The 21,092-nt window shown below is 38.3% G+C and overlaps 1 protein-coding gene across 1 annotated transcript in view; it reads right to left on the bottom strand.

Moving 5' to 3' along the window:
- Positions 1-21,092, bottom strand: part of THSD7B (thrombospondin type 1 domain containing 7B) — a 989,424-nt gene that overhangs the window by 374,676 nt on the left and 593,656 nt on the right. The window contains exons 11-12 of the mRNA XM_049889254.1: positions 10,911-11,040; positions 6,607-6,710 (exon numbers count right to left, since the gene is read on the bottom strand). Of these exons, the coding sequence (XP_049745211.1) occupies positions 6,607-6,710; positions 10,911-11,040 (234 nt within the window). The remainder of the gene's footprint in view (positions 1-6,606; positions 6,711-10,910; positions 11,041-21,092) is intronic.

Below are 21,092 nucleotides of genomic sequence, written 5' to 3'. Positions count from 1 at the left end.
GAAGAGAGGCTTTTAAAGTTTCTTTAAGATATAAGCAATCATTTTGCTATCAACTGCTAATTAATAAAATAAATTAATAAAAAATAATTCTCTACGATTGAATATTCTGGTGTTAAGTCATAATCAAAGTTAGAAGTCCCCCATGAGTGACCTTTAGTACAAAGAATATTGGGATATGGTCACTTTTCCTTGGGAGATGAATGCAGGCAACATTCTAATGCGCTCAAAAAAGTTACTGAAAATGGTTTATTTTGATAAGTATTTGTTGGTTGCCTAAATTAGAAATCTAGGTTGATTTGGGATTGTAAGTGGTGTCATGTCGAGAAAGAGAACGTGACTAGTGGACTGGCTGTTTTGACATTTTATTGGAAGTCTTTAATGACATTTCTTTACTTCACAATATGTGTTTGCTGTAGGAGTCCCTGGGTGATACAAACAGTCAAGTACTCATTTGAATTCAGACAGAGGCACCTTGGAAGAAAGGCCTGGTGATCTATTTTCGGCAAATTGGCCATTGAAAACCCTACGGAGCACAATTCTACTCTGAATCACATGGGTCACCATGATTCGGAGTTGATTCAACAGCGACAGGTTTGGCTTATTGTGTGTGTGTGTTTGCTGTACTTCTGTGTAATTTCTAGATAAAAGTTGGCTGATAAGCTAACGGTGGCTTAGCATTGTGGTCTCTAACCTTCTCCCCATAGAGATAACATAACTAGGGAAGGTCCATTTTTAGCCAGAGAATTACTCAGATCTACAATATGAATAATTTTCTCTGAATCCAGGTCACGTAATATCATATTTACTCACCTTCGTTTTACTTGGATATGTAGTTTTATATAAGAAACATAATACAGAAAAGTGATAAAAATCAATTCTTATAGATTCAGTCATGTATTAAAAGATGTAGAAAGAAATTAAACTATGAAATAATTTGTGAATTAAAGAATACCTTTCTAAAATGTCAGATAAGCCCAAATACAGAATTTATATGAACTTTCATTTATGAATACTAGGCATTATTACTCTAATATTAAGGATTAAGCCACCCTTTTCCTTAACTTTTTCCTACCTATAACCTTTTTTTTTTTAAACAAAGGTAACCCAGAACCCATCTTGATATTATTTTGTTCAATTTTTTTCTGGGAAAGCACCCTGAAAACAGGAAAAACACATGGTCCCCATCAAAACTATTGTGTAAGAAGACCATGCATCTCACTGTGACAAAAACCAGTTAAAGAAGAACAAAAAGATCTGACAGGAATTAGAGGTCTAACTCCTTCAGTCCACATAAACAATGTTCAGTGAAATTAACCAAGAAAGAATGCAGGTACCCAAGGCAGCCAAGAGGATCTTAGACAAGACAATTTCAGTCTCTAAAACCTACTCTGTATCCATTATAGTGCCATAGATTTCAAGTCTTTCTGTTGATGATAGAGTACACTCATAATAAGAAGAAAGTGCTGTTCAAAACGAAAACACTGGAAACTCCATTAAGTTACTTTTGAAGTAGTCACTACAGATAGCAAAATAAGAGTGAGGCCAAAGAAAAATTAGCTGCCCTTCTAGGACTGTCAGTATTTCTCTTAAAAAAAATAAAACAAAACAAAAACACTAAAATTTTACTTTTTTAAGGGCAGTTTCTTCAAAGTATGTTTGGATATTTGAGTGTCTTCCTCTCATGCTTTGATTTTCCATAAAAGCTGAGCCACCACCCCTTCTTTATTCAGGGCACGAAGCGAGGCAAGAAGAACATCTGGCTCTCCTCGAAGTCTCAGACAACTGTCGTGGTTGATGTTAGCTGCTGTGGAATCAGGTCCCAACTCATGGTGACCCCGTGCACAAAGGCACGTAACAGTGCCCAGTCCTGCCCCATCCTCATGATCAGTTGTGGATCAGACCATTCTGTTCCACTGAGACTTCAGTGACTGAATTTCAGACATAGATTGCCATACCTTCCTTCCCAGTCTGTCTTAGTCTGGAACCTCCACTGACACCTGTTTAGCACAGAGCAACACCTGCACCTCCACTGACAGATGCGTGGTAGCTATGCATGGGATGCTTTGGCCAGGAATCTGACCTGGATTTCCTTCATGGAAGGCAGGAATTCTACCAATGAACCACCTGGGTTTCCTTCATGGAAGGTGAGAATTCTACCACTGAACCACCACCATTCCCTTCGGACAACTAGGACAGTGGAACTCAAATGTCCATCTCCAGGGAGATAATGTCGACCTTTAGCTCTAACTGTAATTCTACCCACCCTTATGCTTTTTTACTATCTTTTTAATTGAAAAGTACTATATAAGTTCATTTTTACTGTAAACCAGTTACACGGATGAGCAAAATAAGCATCATGAAAGTTTAAAAAAAGAGTACTTTTGTTCCTGGCAGTATAATGGCTTAGAAATCCCAAAAGACTCTTTCAGGTATAAAAGATAAAAAGGTTGCATAAAATAAATCTTGTAAATATATTTTTGAGTTTTTTCAAAAGAAAGGAATCCATAAAGACCTAAAACAGTGAATGTGTGGGCCCCTGTAAGGTAAGTAAGAAAGACAACTTTCATCCTGAGGGTTTCTATGAAATCAAGGAGACCCTGAGTTTCCACTTTCATAGCTTCGTAATGCACCAAAACCAAAAAACCATTGCCATCAAGTCGATTCCGACTCACAGAGTAGAACTGCCCCATAGAGTTTCCAAGCAGTGCCTGGTGGATTCGAACTGCTGACCTCTTGGTTAGCAGACGTAGCTCTTAACCACTACGCCACCAGGGTTTCCTCATAATGCACAGAGGTGACAAACAAACAATTTAAAAAATATGCAAACGAAAAGAAACTGAGAAGAATTTTATAAAAGGCTTCACACTAAGAGCAGCAACCACAAAGCTAACCCTCAGTATAAGGGTGAACTAGAAATAAATTTGCCAAGCAAAAGGAGGTTTCCTTGTCTAAACTGAATGGCAAGGGGTAAAAATCCACCATGAGAATTTGTATCCACAATTTGGCCTTCCTCTGACTTTATCATCTGAATCCATGCTTCCTACCTGATCTAAAATAAAAAAAATTCTCAACGCAAAATTTATATTGAAAGTACTTTGAGATTAATAGGGCCTTCATGGGACTGCAAGAACCAAACACAGACTCTTTCCGAGAGAGCTGAGCATCAACACAATCCTCAGCGAATTCTAATGGCTGAGGTTCCACAGAGAACAAGACTCTCAAATTCTCAAAGCAAGAATAACACACGTAGAAAAATAAGACACGATTCATAAGAACCACCAAGAAATGCAGACAGCAAAGGTTATCTCCACATAGTACAAAACAATTAAGTCTTTCTTCCCCTTTCTTTCCCAGACAAAACTGTTCTTAGCAGTCTAGCCTTCCCAACCCTTTGCATTACATTCACTTCTATCTGCACTTAAGACATACACACACACCACCTTAAAACCAGTTCATCAAAGTAATACGCACACATAACATTAATGTCCAAATACTGTCCAATCATCAGCTGCTCTTTAGGCCTGTGAACAGCTGTGGTCCTGAAACACACATTCCCTTTCTCCTTTGGGATTTCAAAGGCCTCTCTTCTGGGTGGGACACCCAGTTTTCTTTGGTGAAACACATCTGCCAATTGTGTCCAGGAAAAGGCTGCTTCGAGGATGAATTTTCAGAGGTTTTGCCTTCTGAAAATATTTTCATTTTACCCTAGTAGTTGAATGATAATTTGATATTGACTTCTGGGCTGAAAATCATCCTCACTGAAGGTTTGGAAAGCATTGTTTCATTTATTTCTATTTCCAGTGTGGCCACTGAGAAGTCTAATTATATTCTCACTCAAATTCTTTTGTTTTGGAAGATATGCTATTTATTTACTCTGTAAAATTTTAGGATCATGCCTTTTTCCCAGATGTCCTAAAATTTCACAGTGATGAGCCTTGATATGGGTCTTTTTCAATCATTTAGAGCCCTTTCAATCTTGAGACTTAGAAGCTCCCCTAATGGAAATTTTTCCTTTATTATTTCTTAGGTAATTTTTTTCTCCTTTACTTTCTGTTTGCTCTTTTGTCAACTCTTATTATTTTGATGATGAACTTCTTAGATTGAACTTCTAATTTTTTTCCCTCCTACTCTCTATTTGTTTCCTTTTTTGTTGTTGTTGCAGATTTCCTCAAATATCTAGTGCTCTATAACTGTCCATTTATGTTTAATACTGAAAGAATAAAAAGTAGGTTTCTGTGCATGTTGCAGTAAGACTATCAGTGGCCCAGGCATTTTTTATACTGTTAATCCCTAAATGCCATTATTTGCAGGTCAGTTTCTCCAGAGAAAAACTGAGACAGTTTCCTGCCTGCAGGTGGGCCTGGCGGGGAGTGGAAAAAGTGGACCTGCCAACATGCTGAAGCTGTCAGAAGAAGGGCTGTGGTTCTTATAATTCCTTATTCAGACTTTCTTTTGATCTTCCTATTTTCAGTCTAGTTCCTGATATCCACTCTCCTCTGGACCTGTTGTCCCAAAGTTCACAACCTCTCTGGTTCCAAACCCCCAGGCACCTTCAAAAATGGGAAGTGGCAGGAATCAGGAATCTGATCTGCAGGGCAGTAGATGAAGAACTGAGAGTTGGGGGTGAGGGGTGTCTCACTGCTCTTTACTGAGACTTTCAGAAGTCCCTGTTTTTATCCTCATCCACCCCACCACCACCACCCTGCCCAAAAATACACACACACACAAATATACACACATGCACCCTTCCATACTTCCTTCTGTACAACTCCTGTTTTTCTGGGCTTCTCCAGGCCAAATCACTTTGTTTTTCTTTAGCCCCCACACTTTCACCTTACCAACACGTAGGTGTAATCCTATTCTGCAAAGTAATTTACCAAAGCTCCATTTACTTTGGAAGAAAGGCCTGGCAATCTACTTCCCAAAAACCAGTCAGTGAAAACCCTATGGATCACAATAATATGATCCCATTGTACGTGGGATTGCTATGAGTCTGTGGTTGACTTGCTGGCCACTAACAATAAAAATAACCGTTCACTTTATAAATTCAAATATTGTCACTGAGGTTACAGATGACTCCTAATCACCTGAAGGTGAGCTGATTGTGTTTCTTGCTGCTCAAAATGATTTTATAAAGCAGATCTCATTGGAAATTATTTTTTGTTACTATTTCTTGCTTTCTTTGGTGGTTTTAAAGTAATTTTAGGGAAAAGATGAGGGTAGAAATATCTTTCCTCCACTATCTTAACACTGGAAGCCCATTCTACTACTTTAAAAGTATGAATTACCCACCAACTAAACACTAGAAATTCTCTGTTGGTGCCTAATTTAGGGAAAACTCAAGTAGGTCACTTGCCTAGTCTAAAGAACTATCAGGCCTCTAGCTAGAAATCCATTTAAATGGAAACTCAAAGTAGAATCCTTCCAGGAGAGATAAAATAAGGCAATAATTTGCATTACAAAATTTAGGAGCAACTCCTCTAGTTTTGTAATGAAAACTATCTTTAAGCCACACAGAGCGTCAAAATCCAGGTCATCATGCACAGTTAAACGTGCATTGTGTAAAGGTGTCATTTGCATAGCAGATCTTGTAGCTCTGTATATTTTATAACAAGTTTCTTTTAGAAAGTAGACAAATACATTGTGATAGGAAGATCATATTATTACAACAATTTTCTGAAATATAGAAATAAAATTTTTAAGGAATAGGGTGCTTATTCTAATTTACACGAAGGCACCAGATAGCCTCATGACAGTCCTGGATCAAACTATGTGGCCAATCAAATTTATATCATAAATGTTTTGATAGTACCCTCGTTTCCAAATTATAATCCATAAAGCAAGAAGGTCTAATTCTGCTACATCTATCCCTCTAGTAACAAAACACCATATTTTAAGAACAAAGCACTTCTTACTAATACTTATATCACTGGTACCTGGATTACGAGTGAAACAAGAACAGTGATCAATCTGATAATTTTCGGTGAGCTCTCCAGTGATTTATGTTGGAAATATGATTATTGGTTCCTAACAATATTTGCCATACTTTGCAGAAATTGATGATAAAACTCACTCTACTGAGATCCAGAAGCCTATTTGCTACCTCTTCCAGAAATCTTAATGGCTCCTTTCTTTGCATATTATGCAGAGCACGTATAATATATATGTATGAAATAGTGATGTTTAAGCCATGATTGCTAAGATTAGTTAATTAATTCAGTTGTTCCTCTATTCATTCAATAAGTGATTAATTAGTCCCTTTAAAAAGGTCAAAGTACACACTTGGGTATAATACCACATTCCTTGCCTAACATCCAACATGCATTTGAAACATCAGCCTTGGAGTATGTTAGGACTGAGAACAGATAAGTTACCTACATTGCTTTAGTCCTTGGATGCTCTAATTGGTAAAGTTAAGATAATCCAATATCGATGTTAACTAATGTCAAACTTGAACTCATACACTGACAAATGTAAAAAATCCAATCAAATAATACCACATTTATTCAAATATGAAAATAAGCAACATATTGTAAGAGTAACATCATTTAAAATTATATTTGAATACAAAAAAAAAAAAAAAGCAACGTTTCACAATCCACTTACCTCTCTTCTGTAGCCCCTTTCCGCAGGCTTCACTGGTGCCCATTATTCCCTGCCTGACAGACTCTGGGACTAAGACACAAGGGCTCCATTTCTGTGGCTTCCACCTGTGATGACAAAGAACATAGGCTAGAAATTTCACCAGGACAAACATACAAAGTAAATACTCAAAATAGATGTATTTGAAATCCAAAACAATAAAGACAGTAATTAAATAAAAATGGATATGAAATCAGGCCCTGGCAACCGCTAGGGATGACAATAGTCTGCTCTGCCCCAGATTCATAGTTACTGCAGTAATTTCAAAAATTTCAGTGTGGATATTTTGTATATAAACCTCAGTTTATATAGCAAAGTGGCAATAGAAAGCGTTGGAAGCACAGATCAAATCTATAAGGCTGAGCTCTTCATGAAGTTAAAATTGGTTTAAAAAGAAGAAGAAGAAGAAGAAAATTCCAATGCTCCACTGGAGCACTGAAGAATCAAAGGTTTGAGCATCTGGAAGTTGGGGGACAAACCTTCACACTTGATCTTCTCCTTCAAAATTTCTATAAGGTATTTCCTAGGGCTTTGAAGTAACTCAAACATCTCAATAAGTAATAGAGCACAAGGGAGGTGGGGCCCAAAGAGACTGACCTCATACTATAGTCCATCTTAGGGAAGAGGAATGAACCCACCCATGATGAGCTATTGCTTGGAGGAAACAATCCCTTAAGGAAGCCTTCTGGCTTTCCAATGTTTTGTTTTCCTTTCTGAGATCAACAAAACTCTCTATTTTTATAACTCACAGAATATACTGTGACTTACATTCTTAAACCTGTCTTTCACAATGATTCATAAAACCCAAGTCATAACTGTAACCACGGATTCTGCTCCTTCATTTAGCATATTTTTATACTTTTTTATTAGAGTCAACACCTCTAATAAGAGATGCTACTTCAAAAAATGAAACAGAAATGCAAAGCAAAAATACCATTGACCTCATTCAAGTGGCCTCCATATTGGTAATACCTGAAGAATTGGGAAGAAATCAGGAAACAGCTAAAGAGCAAAACCTACACATTTAAGTTATAACCTATTACCTTCAAGCAGTTGTAAATTTACTTCAGACACATATACTCATTGGGCACAATTCCAAAATACATATTAAAAGCATAACAAAACTGTATCATTCAGTAACCAAAATGATGAGGTTTTAGTCCAATTTTCAACTAGGACAAATCACTGATTCAGATCACTTAAACAGAGTTTACATAGTCTTTCACTGGGTTTTTTTGGTTTTCTAGAAAAAAATGAAAACAAGGAATTTAATCTAGTTTAGCCTCCTGAATAGACTGAAAGAGTAGGAAGGAATTTTCAGGACTCCCTTTAAACTTAAGTTTTTGGATGACAAGCCTGGGTTCAAAGAAGTTAAGTGGTAAGTTAAAGACTGCGCAAGTTGAGACAGACCAGTTGTCAGTTCTTAGTCCCTAGATGCTCAGAGAAGGTCTCTCGGCTACAACACATCGCCAATGTTAAGTCAGCATAAAGGTACACATGTTATCTTCCTCTTTACTTTCTAGTTAAACGTGTTGGGAAATGCTTACATTTACAAAGCAAACTATTCAGACATATTGATTCTGTTTTAGTTTGGTAAATGTGTGCATATATGACCACAATGGAGTCAAAAAGACTCATAAGATAATCACAAGGGCCTACCTCAGGTTGCTCTTATGATACCTGCCTCCTTAACATATCAACGTGGGAGAAAGCAAAATCTAAATTGGTACCATATTGCTCAAAATTCAAAGATGTTTTACTAAAGAGTAAAGAATTGTGGTGGTAACTTGGACACATTTTGAAGTACTCATCAGGTGAAATGATACACTGATCCAATCCACACACACTGGAACTGATTCCTCAGAGAAATGGCAGGAGGTCAATCGTGGAAACTTTTGAAACATCAGTGACTTGTTGAAACATCAGTGAAGTGTAGCTTCAGAAAAAGAGTAAAGAGAGTGGGCAATCGACTGAAAGAACACACTAATAGTTTTTAGGATATTCTCTGCTTATAATAGCCCTGGGTTCATAAAGATATTTGATGAAATCTGATTTGGCTATTTTCCTTGAGAGCTCTTTTGCTGGGCTCAGAAGTTTCAATATTTGCAGATGGCACAAAAGGATGAATGTTGACAGTTTCCACAATGGCCCTGTGGTTAATGAGGGCAAACGGGTATTGTCCAAGCATGCTCCCAGTGTTAATTTACATTCCGCCCAAACTGGTCATCAGATAGAAAGTATGGGAGTAAAAGAAGATAAAATCAGTATTAATTAGGCTTCTTCAGTGACATCGTAGGCTTTATCTCATGCAAGGAATCTTCTTAAAAAACAAAATAACTGATATTTTCCTGAATAAATTAGCCTTTGAATTTCACAGATTTAGGTAAAGCACTAGGCATTTTCGCTAAAGGCATTTGTAAGTCTGCTGGTAACTATATGATTTTTAAGTCCATGGGTTATGTTCACCAATCGGTAAAACCCAACAGTGATTGAATTTAATTCATGTATGATTCAAAGCAATGTTCCAATCAAATTTAAAACTGTCAAGCGCTAAAAGAGTGTAGGTTTATGACTAAGCACACAAACCCCAGGTATTGCTTTTATAAATAATAATCATCAATATACCAAGAAGGAATACACAGGGAATATACAGTTTAAAAGTTACTCATTTTCTTCCTTTCCAAAAAATATTCTATCCATATGTTAGTTTTTTTCTAACTAGATGGTTCCTTAAAATATATATGTGATGGAAATTGAAAACCAAAAATGTTTTAAACTAAATAATTAGGAAGTGAGTATAAATTTGTTCTTAGCTTATGATTAAAGGCTTTAGAATTATAAATATAGATATACATATATATGAACTTACCCTTATTCTATTCTATAATATATATTATAGAATAATATATATGAACTTATATATGAAATTACCCTTATTCTATTCTATAATACATAAATATATATGTTTATAACACAAAACTTTACTCTCATTCTTTTGTTCTCATATATATATATATATATGCATATGGAAACCCTGGTAGCATAGTGGTTAAGAGCTACGGCTGCTAACCAAAAGGATGGCAGTTTGAATTTACCAGGTGCTCCTTGAAAACCATACGGGGCAGTTCTACTCTGTCCTATAGGGTTGCTATGAGTGGGAATCGACTCGATGGCAACGGGTTTGGTTTTTGGGTATATGTACATATGGACTTTAATGTCTCCCTCTCACAACATGATATTACTACTTAAACTGGAACTGGCACACAGCTCCCAGGAATGAAGCTGGCATGTACCCTTGCTGCTGTGTAGCTGGAGCAGCCCCAGGCACTCAGCTCAGTACAGACTCTGGAGTCCAAATACCCACACCTCCTGCACTTCACCAAGTTTAGATTCTGTTTAAACAAGTATACTAGACACTGTTCTGTCTCTTGGTGGATGCTACTACCCTCCTGCCAACACTGCTGTTCTCGGCTTTGTGAGGTACCATCACTGCACCCTTGAGTCCTCTGTTCTGTTTGGTATTTCCTTAAAACATCCTGGAAGTGTGACCCAGCTAACAGGACTATCCCTGCATAGGGGACTCTAGGTAGTCACACCTTCCAGGTTTCTTCCTGGTTGATGCCTCTCTTCTGTGCCCATCACAGTAGGGTGATTCCAAACCACTGCATTTAGGAGTGAAGACAGGCAGAAGTCTATCTTCTTTCTATACCCAGTTAGTCCTTGTCTTGATCACTTTATCTCTTTGCTTCATTAATATGCACATCTGCGTCTACACAGAACTCTGGAAGGATCCTCTTATCTGAAGACTATGGAAACATTTTCTGAATTCATGGAATTATCCCCTTCATTGAGTGATGTTCAAATTGCAGATGGGTCTCTGCCTTTCCAGTTGTCTTCATACATATTCTTTTGTTCTGAGATATATATATCAGAAGAAAAGAATATACATATAAAATCTGGTAAAGATCTCATCTTGAATGGCTTTGGATCCTGGATCTTGAAGAGTTCCTGAATGGTAGCAATCCAGCAGCTCACTTACAATTAAAGTATGTTTTTCTTCTGTTGATTAGACTTTCAAATTATTTACTCCAAATATATTTCAGGAAAGGGAGGAAAACATGGATGTATTTGAGGATATATAACATTGCCTGGTTTAGGTTAATATTGCCTCTTCTTATTTCTCACTAAACAGCTACATATTACATGAGAGAAAATAGGTCATATTTTATACTAAGGTCTAATGATTATTTAAAAAGTTAACTAATTACCGATACACTGGGCAGAATGAAACATCTTCACACTCTCTCTCTTCAAATAAGGTATCTGGGCATTCTTGGCCTCCATTGGCTGCTTCTTGGATGATAATCCTGTATCGAGACTGTTTTACTGTGGCATTTCCTGAAGTAAAGGAAAAATAAAATTATAATACCCTTTCCTGTGGATGCAGATTATAATCCAGGCTGATGTGGCAATATAAAAATTAAAAGGTAAAGTGAGCATATGTGAAAAGAGAACTTGGGAAATGAGAATAACAAGCAAAGACCAGGGGTTAAAGTTCAATTGTACTTGTATGAGACAGGTATGTCATATTTAATAATTGTGATTTCAAATCTATATCTTCTAGAATGTAAACAGTGTTTCACACTGTCTTAATATGTTTTAAATTAGAGTCTACATAATACCCCTTTCTGTTAGTTTGCATATTGCTATGATGCTGAAAGCTATGCCACTGGTATTTCAAATACCAACAGGGTCACCTGTGGTGGACAGGTTTCAGAGGAGATTCCAGACTGACTAGGAAGATAGGGCTGGGAATCTACTTCTGAAAATCAACCAGTGAAAACCCTACCAATCACAAGAGTCTGATCTGCAACCGTGGCATCAGGATGGGGCAGAGTTTCATTCCATTGTGCATGGGGCTGCTATGAGTCTTAGTCAACTTGATGGAAGCTAAAAACAACAATAATAATATTTTCTATGGCATTAGAGTTACATGGTTTGATCTGAGGGTCCCAGAAATGCTGCTTGATCTCAAAACAATAACTCAGAGACTTCGAATTCCATGATTAACAATTCACTCCCTTGGATAAGGCATTTCCCTGTCTATGCTGCTTTTATAATGCAAACAATCTTATAAAATTAATACATTAGTAACATATTTATGCATAGGTATTAGTTTATTAAGTTGGTTATTCCTCATGGCCAGGGACAATATGTATGTAATTGGAACTTAGGAAAGAGGCACTAAAACTGTGAAAGAATAAAATATTATATACTTCACAGTATTGCGAAGAAGTGGAACTATTAACAGGGACCTCAATAAAAAGACAACTGATTTTCACTTTAGTGTATTAGAGCATTCACTAAACAATCTTTAGATGCCTTCTTAATCAACCACAACAACAACAAAAAATCAATTACACTTACAGTGTTTACCGTCTGTTTCAATCACTATGTGTAAGGCATTGCAGAAGGTATGTAGACACAAATTCCCGAACTACAAAATTTACGATTAAGCATAAATTAAAGGGGGGCGATGTATACACAATTAGTTGTAAGACACTGCAGAGCATAAGAACTGTCAGATAGTGGTTCAGTGATAGGCTGCTATAGCGGAAAGACAAATCATTTCTGACTCTGGAAACCCAAGGTTGTGGAGGAAGCAGAAGTTATCCTGGGCCTTGAAGTCTGAATAGAAAAAAAAATAGGATGAAGCCATTTCAGACCAAAGAAACAGTTTGAGAAGAGGCACAGAGGAGGTGAGGCCAACATGGCACTATAGACAGAAACACCATGCCACCCCTCTACAGCAAAGACCAAAAAAACTAGTAAAACAGACACAAATATCAGTCCTGTAACCCTAAGCATCAAATGAAAAAATAAAGAACTTGATGAAGCACCAAATGGAATAAAAGACTGCCAAAGAACAGAGAACAAGGAGAGCTATGGAGCAGAGGTCCCCTACTAGCTAATGGGGCACAGATTTGCGATCTTGGACCTCTGCCACTAAGAATTGTAGACAAGGAGTATGGGAAAGCAACTTCATGGAGCTTCCAACAAGAGACAGAGCACACTTACCAGGGATACATGCTTTCCCACACCCGCCCTTCTTCCCTCTATATGGCCACTGCCACTTTCCAACAGGCCACAGTCACTTGGCCAGAGACACATCAGCTCACTGCCACCCCACCCCCCACTGACTAGCTCCTTCAGCACCATTTTCTTTTTGTTTCTTCTCTCTTCCTCCCTTCTTTTCCTTTCTCCTGCCCAGCTAGCCCTGTGTGCCATCCCTGCCCTTCCTGAAGGACTGTGCCACACCACTCGGCTACAGAGCCATCCCTGGGTCTGCACCACCCCAGTGGTAGGCTCTCTCAGCGCCATTTTTCCTTCAGTTTCTTATCTCTCTCTCCCTTCCTTCCTTTCCTTTCTTCCACCCACCTAGCCCTGTGTGCCATCCAGGCCCCTTCTTTACAAGCTGTACCATACCACTTGACTAGACAGCCACCAGCATAAGTCCTCCCCAGGTGTGGGCCAACTCACTGGCAGGCTCATTCAGCACCATTTTTTTCTTATTTTTTGGTTTTCTCTCTCTCTCCCTTTCTTCCTTGCCTTTCTCCTGCCCAGCTATCCCCCTGTGCCATCCCCACACCTTCTTGATGGGCTATGCCATACCACTTGGCTAGAGAGCCACCGGCAAATGCCCTCCCCCACCCAAGTCCGAGTCTCCTCCACTAGCAAGCTCTCTCGGTGTAATTTTTTTTGTTTCCCTGTTTGTTTTTGCTTTTTCTTTCTTTCTTTCATTTCTCTCTCTCCCTTCCTTTCTTTCCTTCCTCCCACTACCTAGCCCCACGTGCCTTCTCCCCTTCTTGATGGGCTGTGCTGTATTGCTCAGCTAGAGAGGCTCTGGCAAACAGCCTCCCTGGGTCTGCACTGCTCCTGTAGGCCAGATCCCTCAGCAGCATATTTTTTTATATTTCTTTGCCTTTCTGCTTCTCCCTTTTCCTTCTCCTTCCCATACAGGCCATGTGCTGTGTCTGCCCCTTCCTGACAGGCTGAGCTGTGCCACCCAAAAAGCAAGATATCAGCTTGCTGCCATCCCAATTCTGCCCTGTCCCCAATAGCTAGTTCCCTAACGCCATATTATGTATTTATTTATTTTTGTTTTAGTTTTTTTTTTTTTTGTAGTTTCTTTTCTCTCTTTCCCTTCTTTCCATTGTAAAAGATATACAACAGGGAACCAGAGAGGTCAATCTGTAAATGACAACAGCATCAGAACAATAAAAGAGAGAATAAACTGTGTAAATATTGAATTTTGAAATGGAGAGGAAGTCAAAGCGATATCAGGTAATCAAAGGTTAGTTTAAACTTAGGAACATGGGGTAAATTTCAAGGTAACCACAAAGAAAGTTAACAAATCTACTCATCAAAATAAAGAAAAATGTAAAGTCTTAGTAAACACAAAATCTACAAAAATAAACAAAGAGACAGAGAGTGACAGAATGGGTAAAAAAAAAATAGGACTCATCAATATGCTATCTACAAGAGACACACCTGATAAACAATGACATAAATGTATTAAAAAATCCAAGAATGGAAAAAATATATCTAACAAATAGCAACCAAAAAAAGAGCGGGAGTGGCAATACCAACCTCAGATAAAACAGACTTTAAAACAAAATCGATCATAATAGACAAGGAAGGACATTATATAATGACTAAAGGGACAATGTGTCATGAGAACATAACCATAATAAATACGCACCCAATGACAGGGCTCCAAAATACATAAAACAAACTCTAACAGCATTGAAAAAAGAAATTTGACAGTCCCACAATAATAGCAGCAGACTTCAACACACCTCTCTCAGTAAAGGACAGACCATCTAGAAAGAAACTCAACAAAGATACAGAAAATCTAAAGGCCACAATCAATCAACTTGGCCTCATAAACATATATAGAACATCCCACCCAATGGCAGCAAAGGACACATACTTTTCCAATGCACACGGAATGATCTCTAGATTATTCCACATCTTAGGCCATAAAGCAACCTTCAACAAAATCCAAAACATTCAGACAATACAAAGCATCTTCTCTGATCACAATGCCATAAGAGTAGAAATTAATAACACGAAGAGCAAGAAAAAAAACAAAAAATCAAAAACATGGAAGCTGACTTAACACCTTGCTTAAAAACCACTGGGTAAGAGAAGAAATCAAAGATGGAAAATAAATTCTTAAAATCAAACAAGAATGAAAACACATCATACCAAAACCTTTGAGACACAGCAAAGGCAATGCTCAGAAGTCAATTTATAGGAATAGAAGCACACATCAAAAAAGAAGAAAAGGACAAAATAGCTAAACAACTCGAACAAATAGAAAGAGAACAACAAAAGAAGCCCACAGCCACAAGAAGAAAGGGAACAGAAGTAAACAAAAAAGAGAATTAGAAAAACAATAGAAAGAATCAACAAGACAAAAAGTTGGCTCTTTGAAAGTATCAAGAAAATTGACAAACCATTGGCCAAACAGACAAAACAGGAGCAGACGAAAATAACCCATATAAGAAATTAAACGGGAGACATTACAACAGACCCAACTAAAATAAAAAAAAGATCAGAATACTATGAAAAACTATACTCCAACAAATTTGAAAACCTAGAGAAAATGGACAAATTTCTAGAAACATATTACCTACCCAAACTAACACAAACTGAGGCCGAAAACCTGAACACACTCTTAACAAGACATTGAAAAGGTAATTAAAAAATTTTTTTTTTCCCAACAAAAAAAAAAGCCCTGGCCCAGATGCCTTCATTGGAGAATTGTACCAAACATTCAGGGAAGAGCTTGTGCCAATACTACTCGAATTATTTCAGCATATAAAAAAGAAAGGGATACTTCCAAATTCAGTCTATGAAGCCAGCATAACCCTGATACCAAAGCCAGGCAAAGACACCACACAAAAAAAGAAACCTACAGACCAATATCTCTCAAGAATATAGATGCAAAAATTCTCAACAAAATTCTAGCCAATAGAATTCAGCATCATAACAAAAAAATAATACACTACAACCAAGTGGGATTCATATCAGGTATGCAAGGATAGTTCAACATTAGAGAATCAATCAACACAATCTACCATATAAATAAAAGAATCACATGATCATCTCAAACAACACAGAAAAGGCATTTGATAAAGCTCAACATCTATTCCTGATAAAGCTCTCAATAACATAGGTATAGAAGGGAAATACCTCAACATAATAAAGGATATCTATACAAAACCAACAGCCAACATCATTCTCAATGGAGAGAGGCTAAAAACATTCCCCCCTGAGAACAGGAACAAGACAAGGATGCTCTTTATCATCACTCCTTTTTAATATTGTGCTGGAAATCCTAGCTAGAGCAATAAGGCAAGAAAAAGAAATAAAAGGGATCCAATTTGGTAAGGAAGAAGTAAAACTGTCCCTATTTGTGGATAATATACATAGAAAACCCGAAGGACTCCACAAGAAAACCAGTGGAACTAACAGAAAGATTCAGCAGCATAAATAGCACACAAACCATAACTGTTGTTGTTAGGTGCTGCCAGGTCAGTTCCAACCCATAGCGACCCTATGTACAACAGAAGGTAACACTGCCCAGTCCTACACCATGCTCACAATCATTGTTATGCTTGAGCCCACTGTTGTAGCCACTGTGACAAACCATCTTGTTTAGCGTCTTCCTCTTTTTCACTGACCCTCAACTTTACCAAGCATAACTAACAATATACAAAAATCAGAAGATAAGCTAGATAACTTGGACAGTCTAAAAATTAAACACTTACGCTCATCAAAAGACTTCACTAAATGAGTAAAAACAGAATCTACAGACTGGGAAAAAAATGTTGGTTATGCCACATCTGACAAAGGTCTAATCTCTAAAATCTACAGATAAATCCAACGCCTCTACAACAAAAGATGAATAATTAAATTTAAAAAAATGGGCAAAGGATATAAACAGAAATGTTACTAAAGAAGACATTCAGGTGGCTAACAGACACCTGATGAAATGCTTGCGATCACTAGCCATTAAAAAAAAAAATAGAGAAATGCAAATCGAAACTACCATGAGATACCATTTCACCTCGACATTACTGGCACGAATCAAACAGAAAATAAGAAATGTTGAAGAGGCTGCAAGGAGACTGGAAATCTTATCTACTGCTGGTGGGAATGCAAAATGGTACAACCATTTTGGAAAAAGATATGGCACTTCCTTAAAAAGCCAGAAATAGAAATACCATACTATCCAGCAATCCCACTCCCTAGGAATATATCCTGGAGAAATAAGAACAGTCACGGCAATAGACACATGCACAATCGTGTTCACTGAAGCATTATTCACAATAGCAAAAAGATGGAAACAAATAGGTGCCTATCAATAGATGAATGGATGAACAAACTATGGTACATATACACAATGGAATACTACACAATGATACAGAACAATCAGAAACCTGCGAAACATCTCACAACATGGATGAATCTGGAGGGCATTATACGGAGTGAAATAAGTCAATCACAAAAGGACAACTATTGTATGAGACCACTATTATAAAAACTCATGAAAAAGTTTACACATAGAAAGAAACAATCTTTGATGGTTACTATTATAAAAACTCATGAAAAGGTTTACACATAGAAAGAAACAATCTACCTGCGAAACATCTCACAACATGGATGAATCTGGAGGGCATTATACGGAGTGAAATAAGTCAATCGCAAAAGGACAACTATTGTATGAGACCACTATTATAAAAACTCATGAAAAAGTTTACACATAGAAAGAAACAATCTTTGATGGTTACTATTATAAAAACTCATGAAAAGGTTTACACATAGAAAGAAACAATCTTTGATGGTTACTAGGGAGGGGAAAATACTAATTAGACAATAGATGGACAATAAGCAGTGGAGCCCTGGTGGCGCAGTGGGTTAAGAGCTCAGCTGCTAACCAAAAGGTTGGCAGTTCAAATCCAGCAGCTGCTCCTTGGAAACCCTGTGGGGCTGTTCTATTCTGTCCTATGAGTCGGAATCGACTTGATGGCAATGGGATTTTTTTTTTTTTTTTTAGACAGTAGGTAAGCGGTAACTTTGGTAAAGGGTAAGGTAGTACACAATACTGGGGAAATCAGCACAGTGTGACCAAGACAAGGTCATAGAAGCTTCACGGACACATCTAAGCTCCCTAAGGGGCCAAAGTTCTGGGCTGAGGGCTAGGGACCATGGTCTTGGGGAACATCTAGCTCAATTGGCATAACATAGCTTATAAAGAAAATGTTCCACATTCTACTTTGGTGAGTAGCGTCTGGGGTCTTAAAAACTTGTGAGCAGCCATCTAAGATATGCCTACTGGTCCCAGCTCTGTGGAGCAAGGGAGAATGAAGAAAACCAAAGACGTAAGGGAAAGATTAGTCCAAAGGACTAATGGACCACAACCACCACAGCCTCCACCAGAATGAGTCCAGCATAACTAGATGGTGCCCAGCTACCACCATCGACTGCTCTGACAGGGATCACAATAGTGGGTCCCAACAGAGGTGAGAACAAAATTCAAACTCACGAAAAAATACCAGACTTACTGGTCTGGCAGAGACTGGAAAAACCCTTAGAGTATGGCCCCTGGATACCCTTTTAATTCAGTACTGAAGTTACTCCTGAGTATCACCCTTCAGTCAAAGATTAGGCCCATAAAACAAACAATAATACATGTAGCTCAACCATGTATAGGAGACTGAATGGGCATACCAGCCCAGGGGCAAGGAAGAGAAGGCAAGGGGGGACAGGAAAGCTGGTAATGGAGAACCCAAGGTCGAGAAGGGGAGAGTGTTAACACATCATGAGGTTGGCAACCAATGTCACAAAACGATATGTGTATTCATTGTTTAATGAGAAACTAATTTGCTCTGTAAGCCTTCAGCCAAAGCACAATAAAAAAAAAATGCTGAAAATTATTCAGAAAAAAAAGAAGAAAAGGCACATTTACCTAAGTGCATTTGGAATGAAGGTGTGTGTGTGTATGTGTGTGTGCGCACATGCGTGCGCAGGCACACACATGCATGGGAGGAAGTGGGAAGGAGCGTGGAGCATGGAAGGGGCCATGAAGAATGGAGAGAAGGAGGTGTAGGGAAAAATGGAATTAGTTGGTAGGTTTGGTACAGTTAATGGACCAAATCATGTTAAAAGTTAATTTCTTCAGAGCTAGTAAACTAAGTGGACCAGAACAGAAAAAGTGCTTGTATTTAAAATAATACATGCACACATTTTTAGACAAAAATTACTAGTACAAAAAGGCTTATAATGGGGAACAACAGACCCACCACCCAGCTCTCACTCCTTGCCCTTCTCCTCAGAGGGAACCCTTCTAACTGTTTCTGTTTACTTCTTCTGTAGTTAATTTCAAATCTATAAATAACATGCTTATGCCATTGCTTCTTGATTCATTAACTCGAAAGGTCATCTGTTGACTTTATGCTATAACAGATGAGAATTTACTTGTGCTACTTTTCCATTTTTTATAATTGTGTCATTAATTTTATCCTTCCACTAGTTAGCTAAAAACTTTAAAACACCCGAATTTTATAAATTTTCAGCCCTACTCCTCACTTCTGTCCTCTATCAGACCAGCCACCAGGGCTCTGCCAAGTCCTCTTGGATGGTCTTCCTCTCCTTTTGCCACCAAGTCCCCACTAAGTCAGGCCACGGCCCCCTCTGCTGTGTCATCAGTTTCTCTGATCTTTCAGTCTTCTCCATTAATGTCTATCTTCCAAAAATGTGTCCAAGTCTCTCATCTACTGATTGCTCCCTCCTTTTATTCTGACAAGGACTCCCAAAACCTGCTGCCATCGAGTCAATTCAGAGTAGAACTGCCTCATAGGGTTTCCAAAGCTGTAATCTTAATGGAAGCAGGCTGCCACATCTTTCTCCCATGGAGTAGCTGTAGGTTTGAGCTTCCAACCTTTCGGTCAGCCACTGAGCACTTAACCACTGCACCATCAGGGCCCTGTGACAAGGACTTATGGCCTTTAAAATTATTTTTCTATCATTTTTATGAGATCTTAAGAAGGATGGGAGATCAACACATTTGTATATTTCACGATCTTAAATTGTATGTTAGGGAGATGTACAACGTATTTCCCATTTGCTCCCCAGATGTTCTCTCTGCCCTTCTTTAACCTCTCTGTATCAAGGGAACTAATCATAGGAGGCCTGCATCAGAGACTCCCTTGTCCACTGGCTTCTGGTTTGGCCAAGGTGGAGCACACACTGGAAGGAGATAAGAAGGCAAGAGGAGAGAAAGAGATCAGGGTGTCTGTTCTGGCCAATTCTACTCTGTGGATCACTGCAGGTTGGCTCCCTACTTCTAGGTTCCACTAATGGCTCCCTCTCCTCACCTCTCTGTAGGCTTGTGGGCGATATCAGCTTGCCTTACTATCACTAGCCCAGGTACCAAGCCATCCTTTGTTGATTTACTTTACCCCGCCCACCCCTTCATAAATAGTCCCTTCCTTAAGTTCTCCTCAGTTAACCCATTTGAGTGGGCCACCTGTTTCCTGACAGGGACTGCTAATAAAGTAAAAGGGGGAATGATGCTCTTTGTCAGAGGGGACATTATAATTGTCAGTTACCAGTTGTCGTCAGGTCGATTCTGACTCATGGCAACCCCATGTATGTCAGACTAGAACGGTGCACCATAGGATTTTCAATGGCTGATTTTTTGGAAGCAGATCAGCAGGACTTTCTTCCGAGGTGCCTCTGGGTGGAGGTGAGCCTCCAACTTTTCAGGTGGAAGTCGAGTACATTAACCTTTTGCCCACTCAGGGATACCACATTATAACTGTCCCCCTATTAAATGTAGTTAAGGCCTTGTGAAGAGTATAGAAACAAAAATGCAACTAAAACAGTTCTGCATAATAATATAAAATATTATCTTCACTGATTGGGACAAACTTTGTAAATACATAGGCCTTTAGGAAAAAGTTTCTTCTTCCACACCCAATTAATTCTTACTACACTGTCCTTACTCTGAAAATTATTATTTGTTCTTAGGATGTGTACAGGAGTGTGTGTGTAGATGTATGTATGTGTGTGTGTGTATGTGTTTTGTCAAGTGTTATCTCAGGAGATTGGAAATAAAGATTGAAAGACAACAGGAAAAATGAAGACATAGGTTTTCACCTCACACTGAGAGAAAAACCCTGAAGGAGACTAGACCTAGAGTATGAATCAATGGCTCTCCCTTATACACTACACAAACACACATGCACACACACACACACAGCTACACACAGACGTAGTCTACCTTACGATGTTATTACAGGTCAAATAATTCAAAGTTTGGGAGATATAGTTGCATAGATTATGACGTTCTACAAATGTTCAGGTGGGGGTCGGGA

This window comes from Elephas maximus, chromosome 6 (genome assembly GCF_024166365.1).
Source record: "Elephas maximus indicus isolate mEleMax1 chromosome 6, mEleMax1 primary haplotype, whole genome shotgun sequence".
NCBI classification, from domain to species: domain Eukaryota; kingdom Metazoa; phylum Chordata; class Mammalia; order Proboscidea; family Elephantidae; genus Elephas; species Elephas maximus.
The sequence above is the reverse complement of the archived record's forward strand: the minus strand, read 5'-3'. Positions and strand labels throughout refer to the sequence as shown.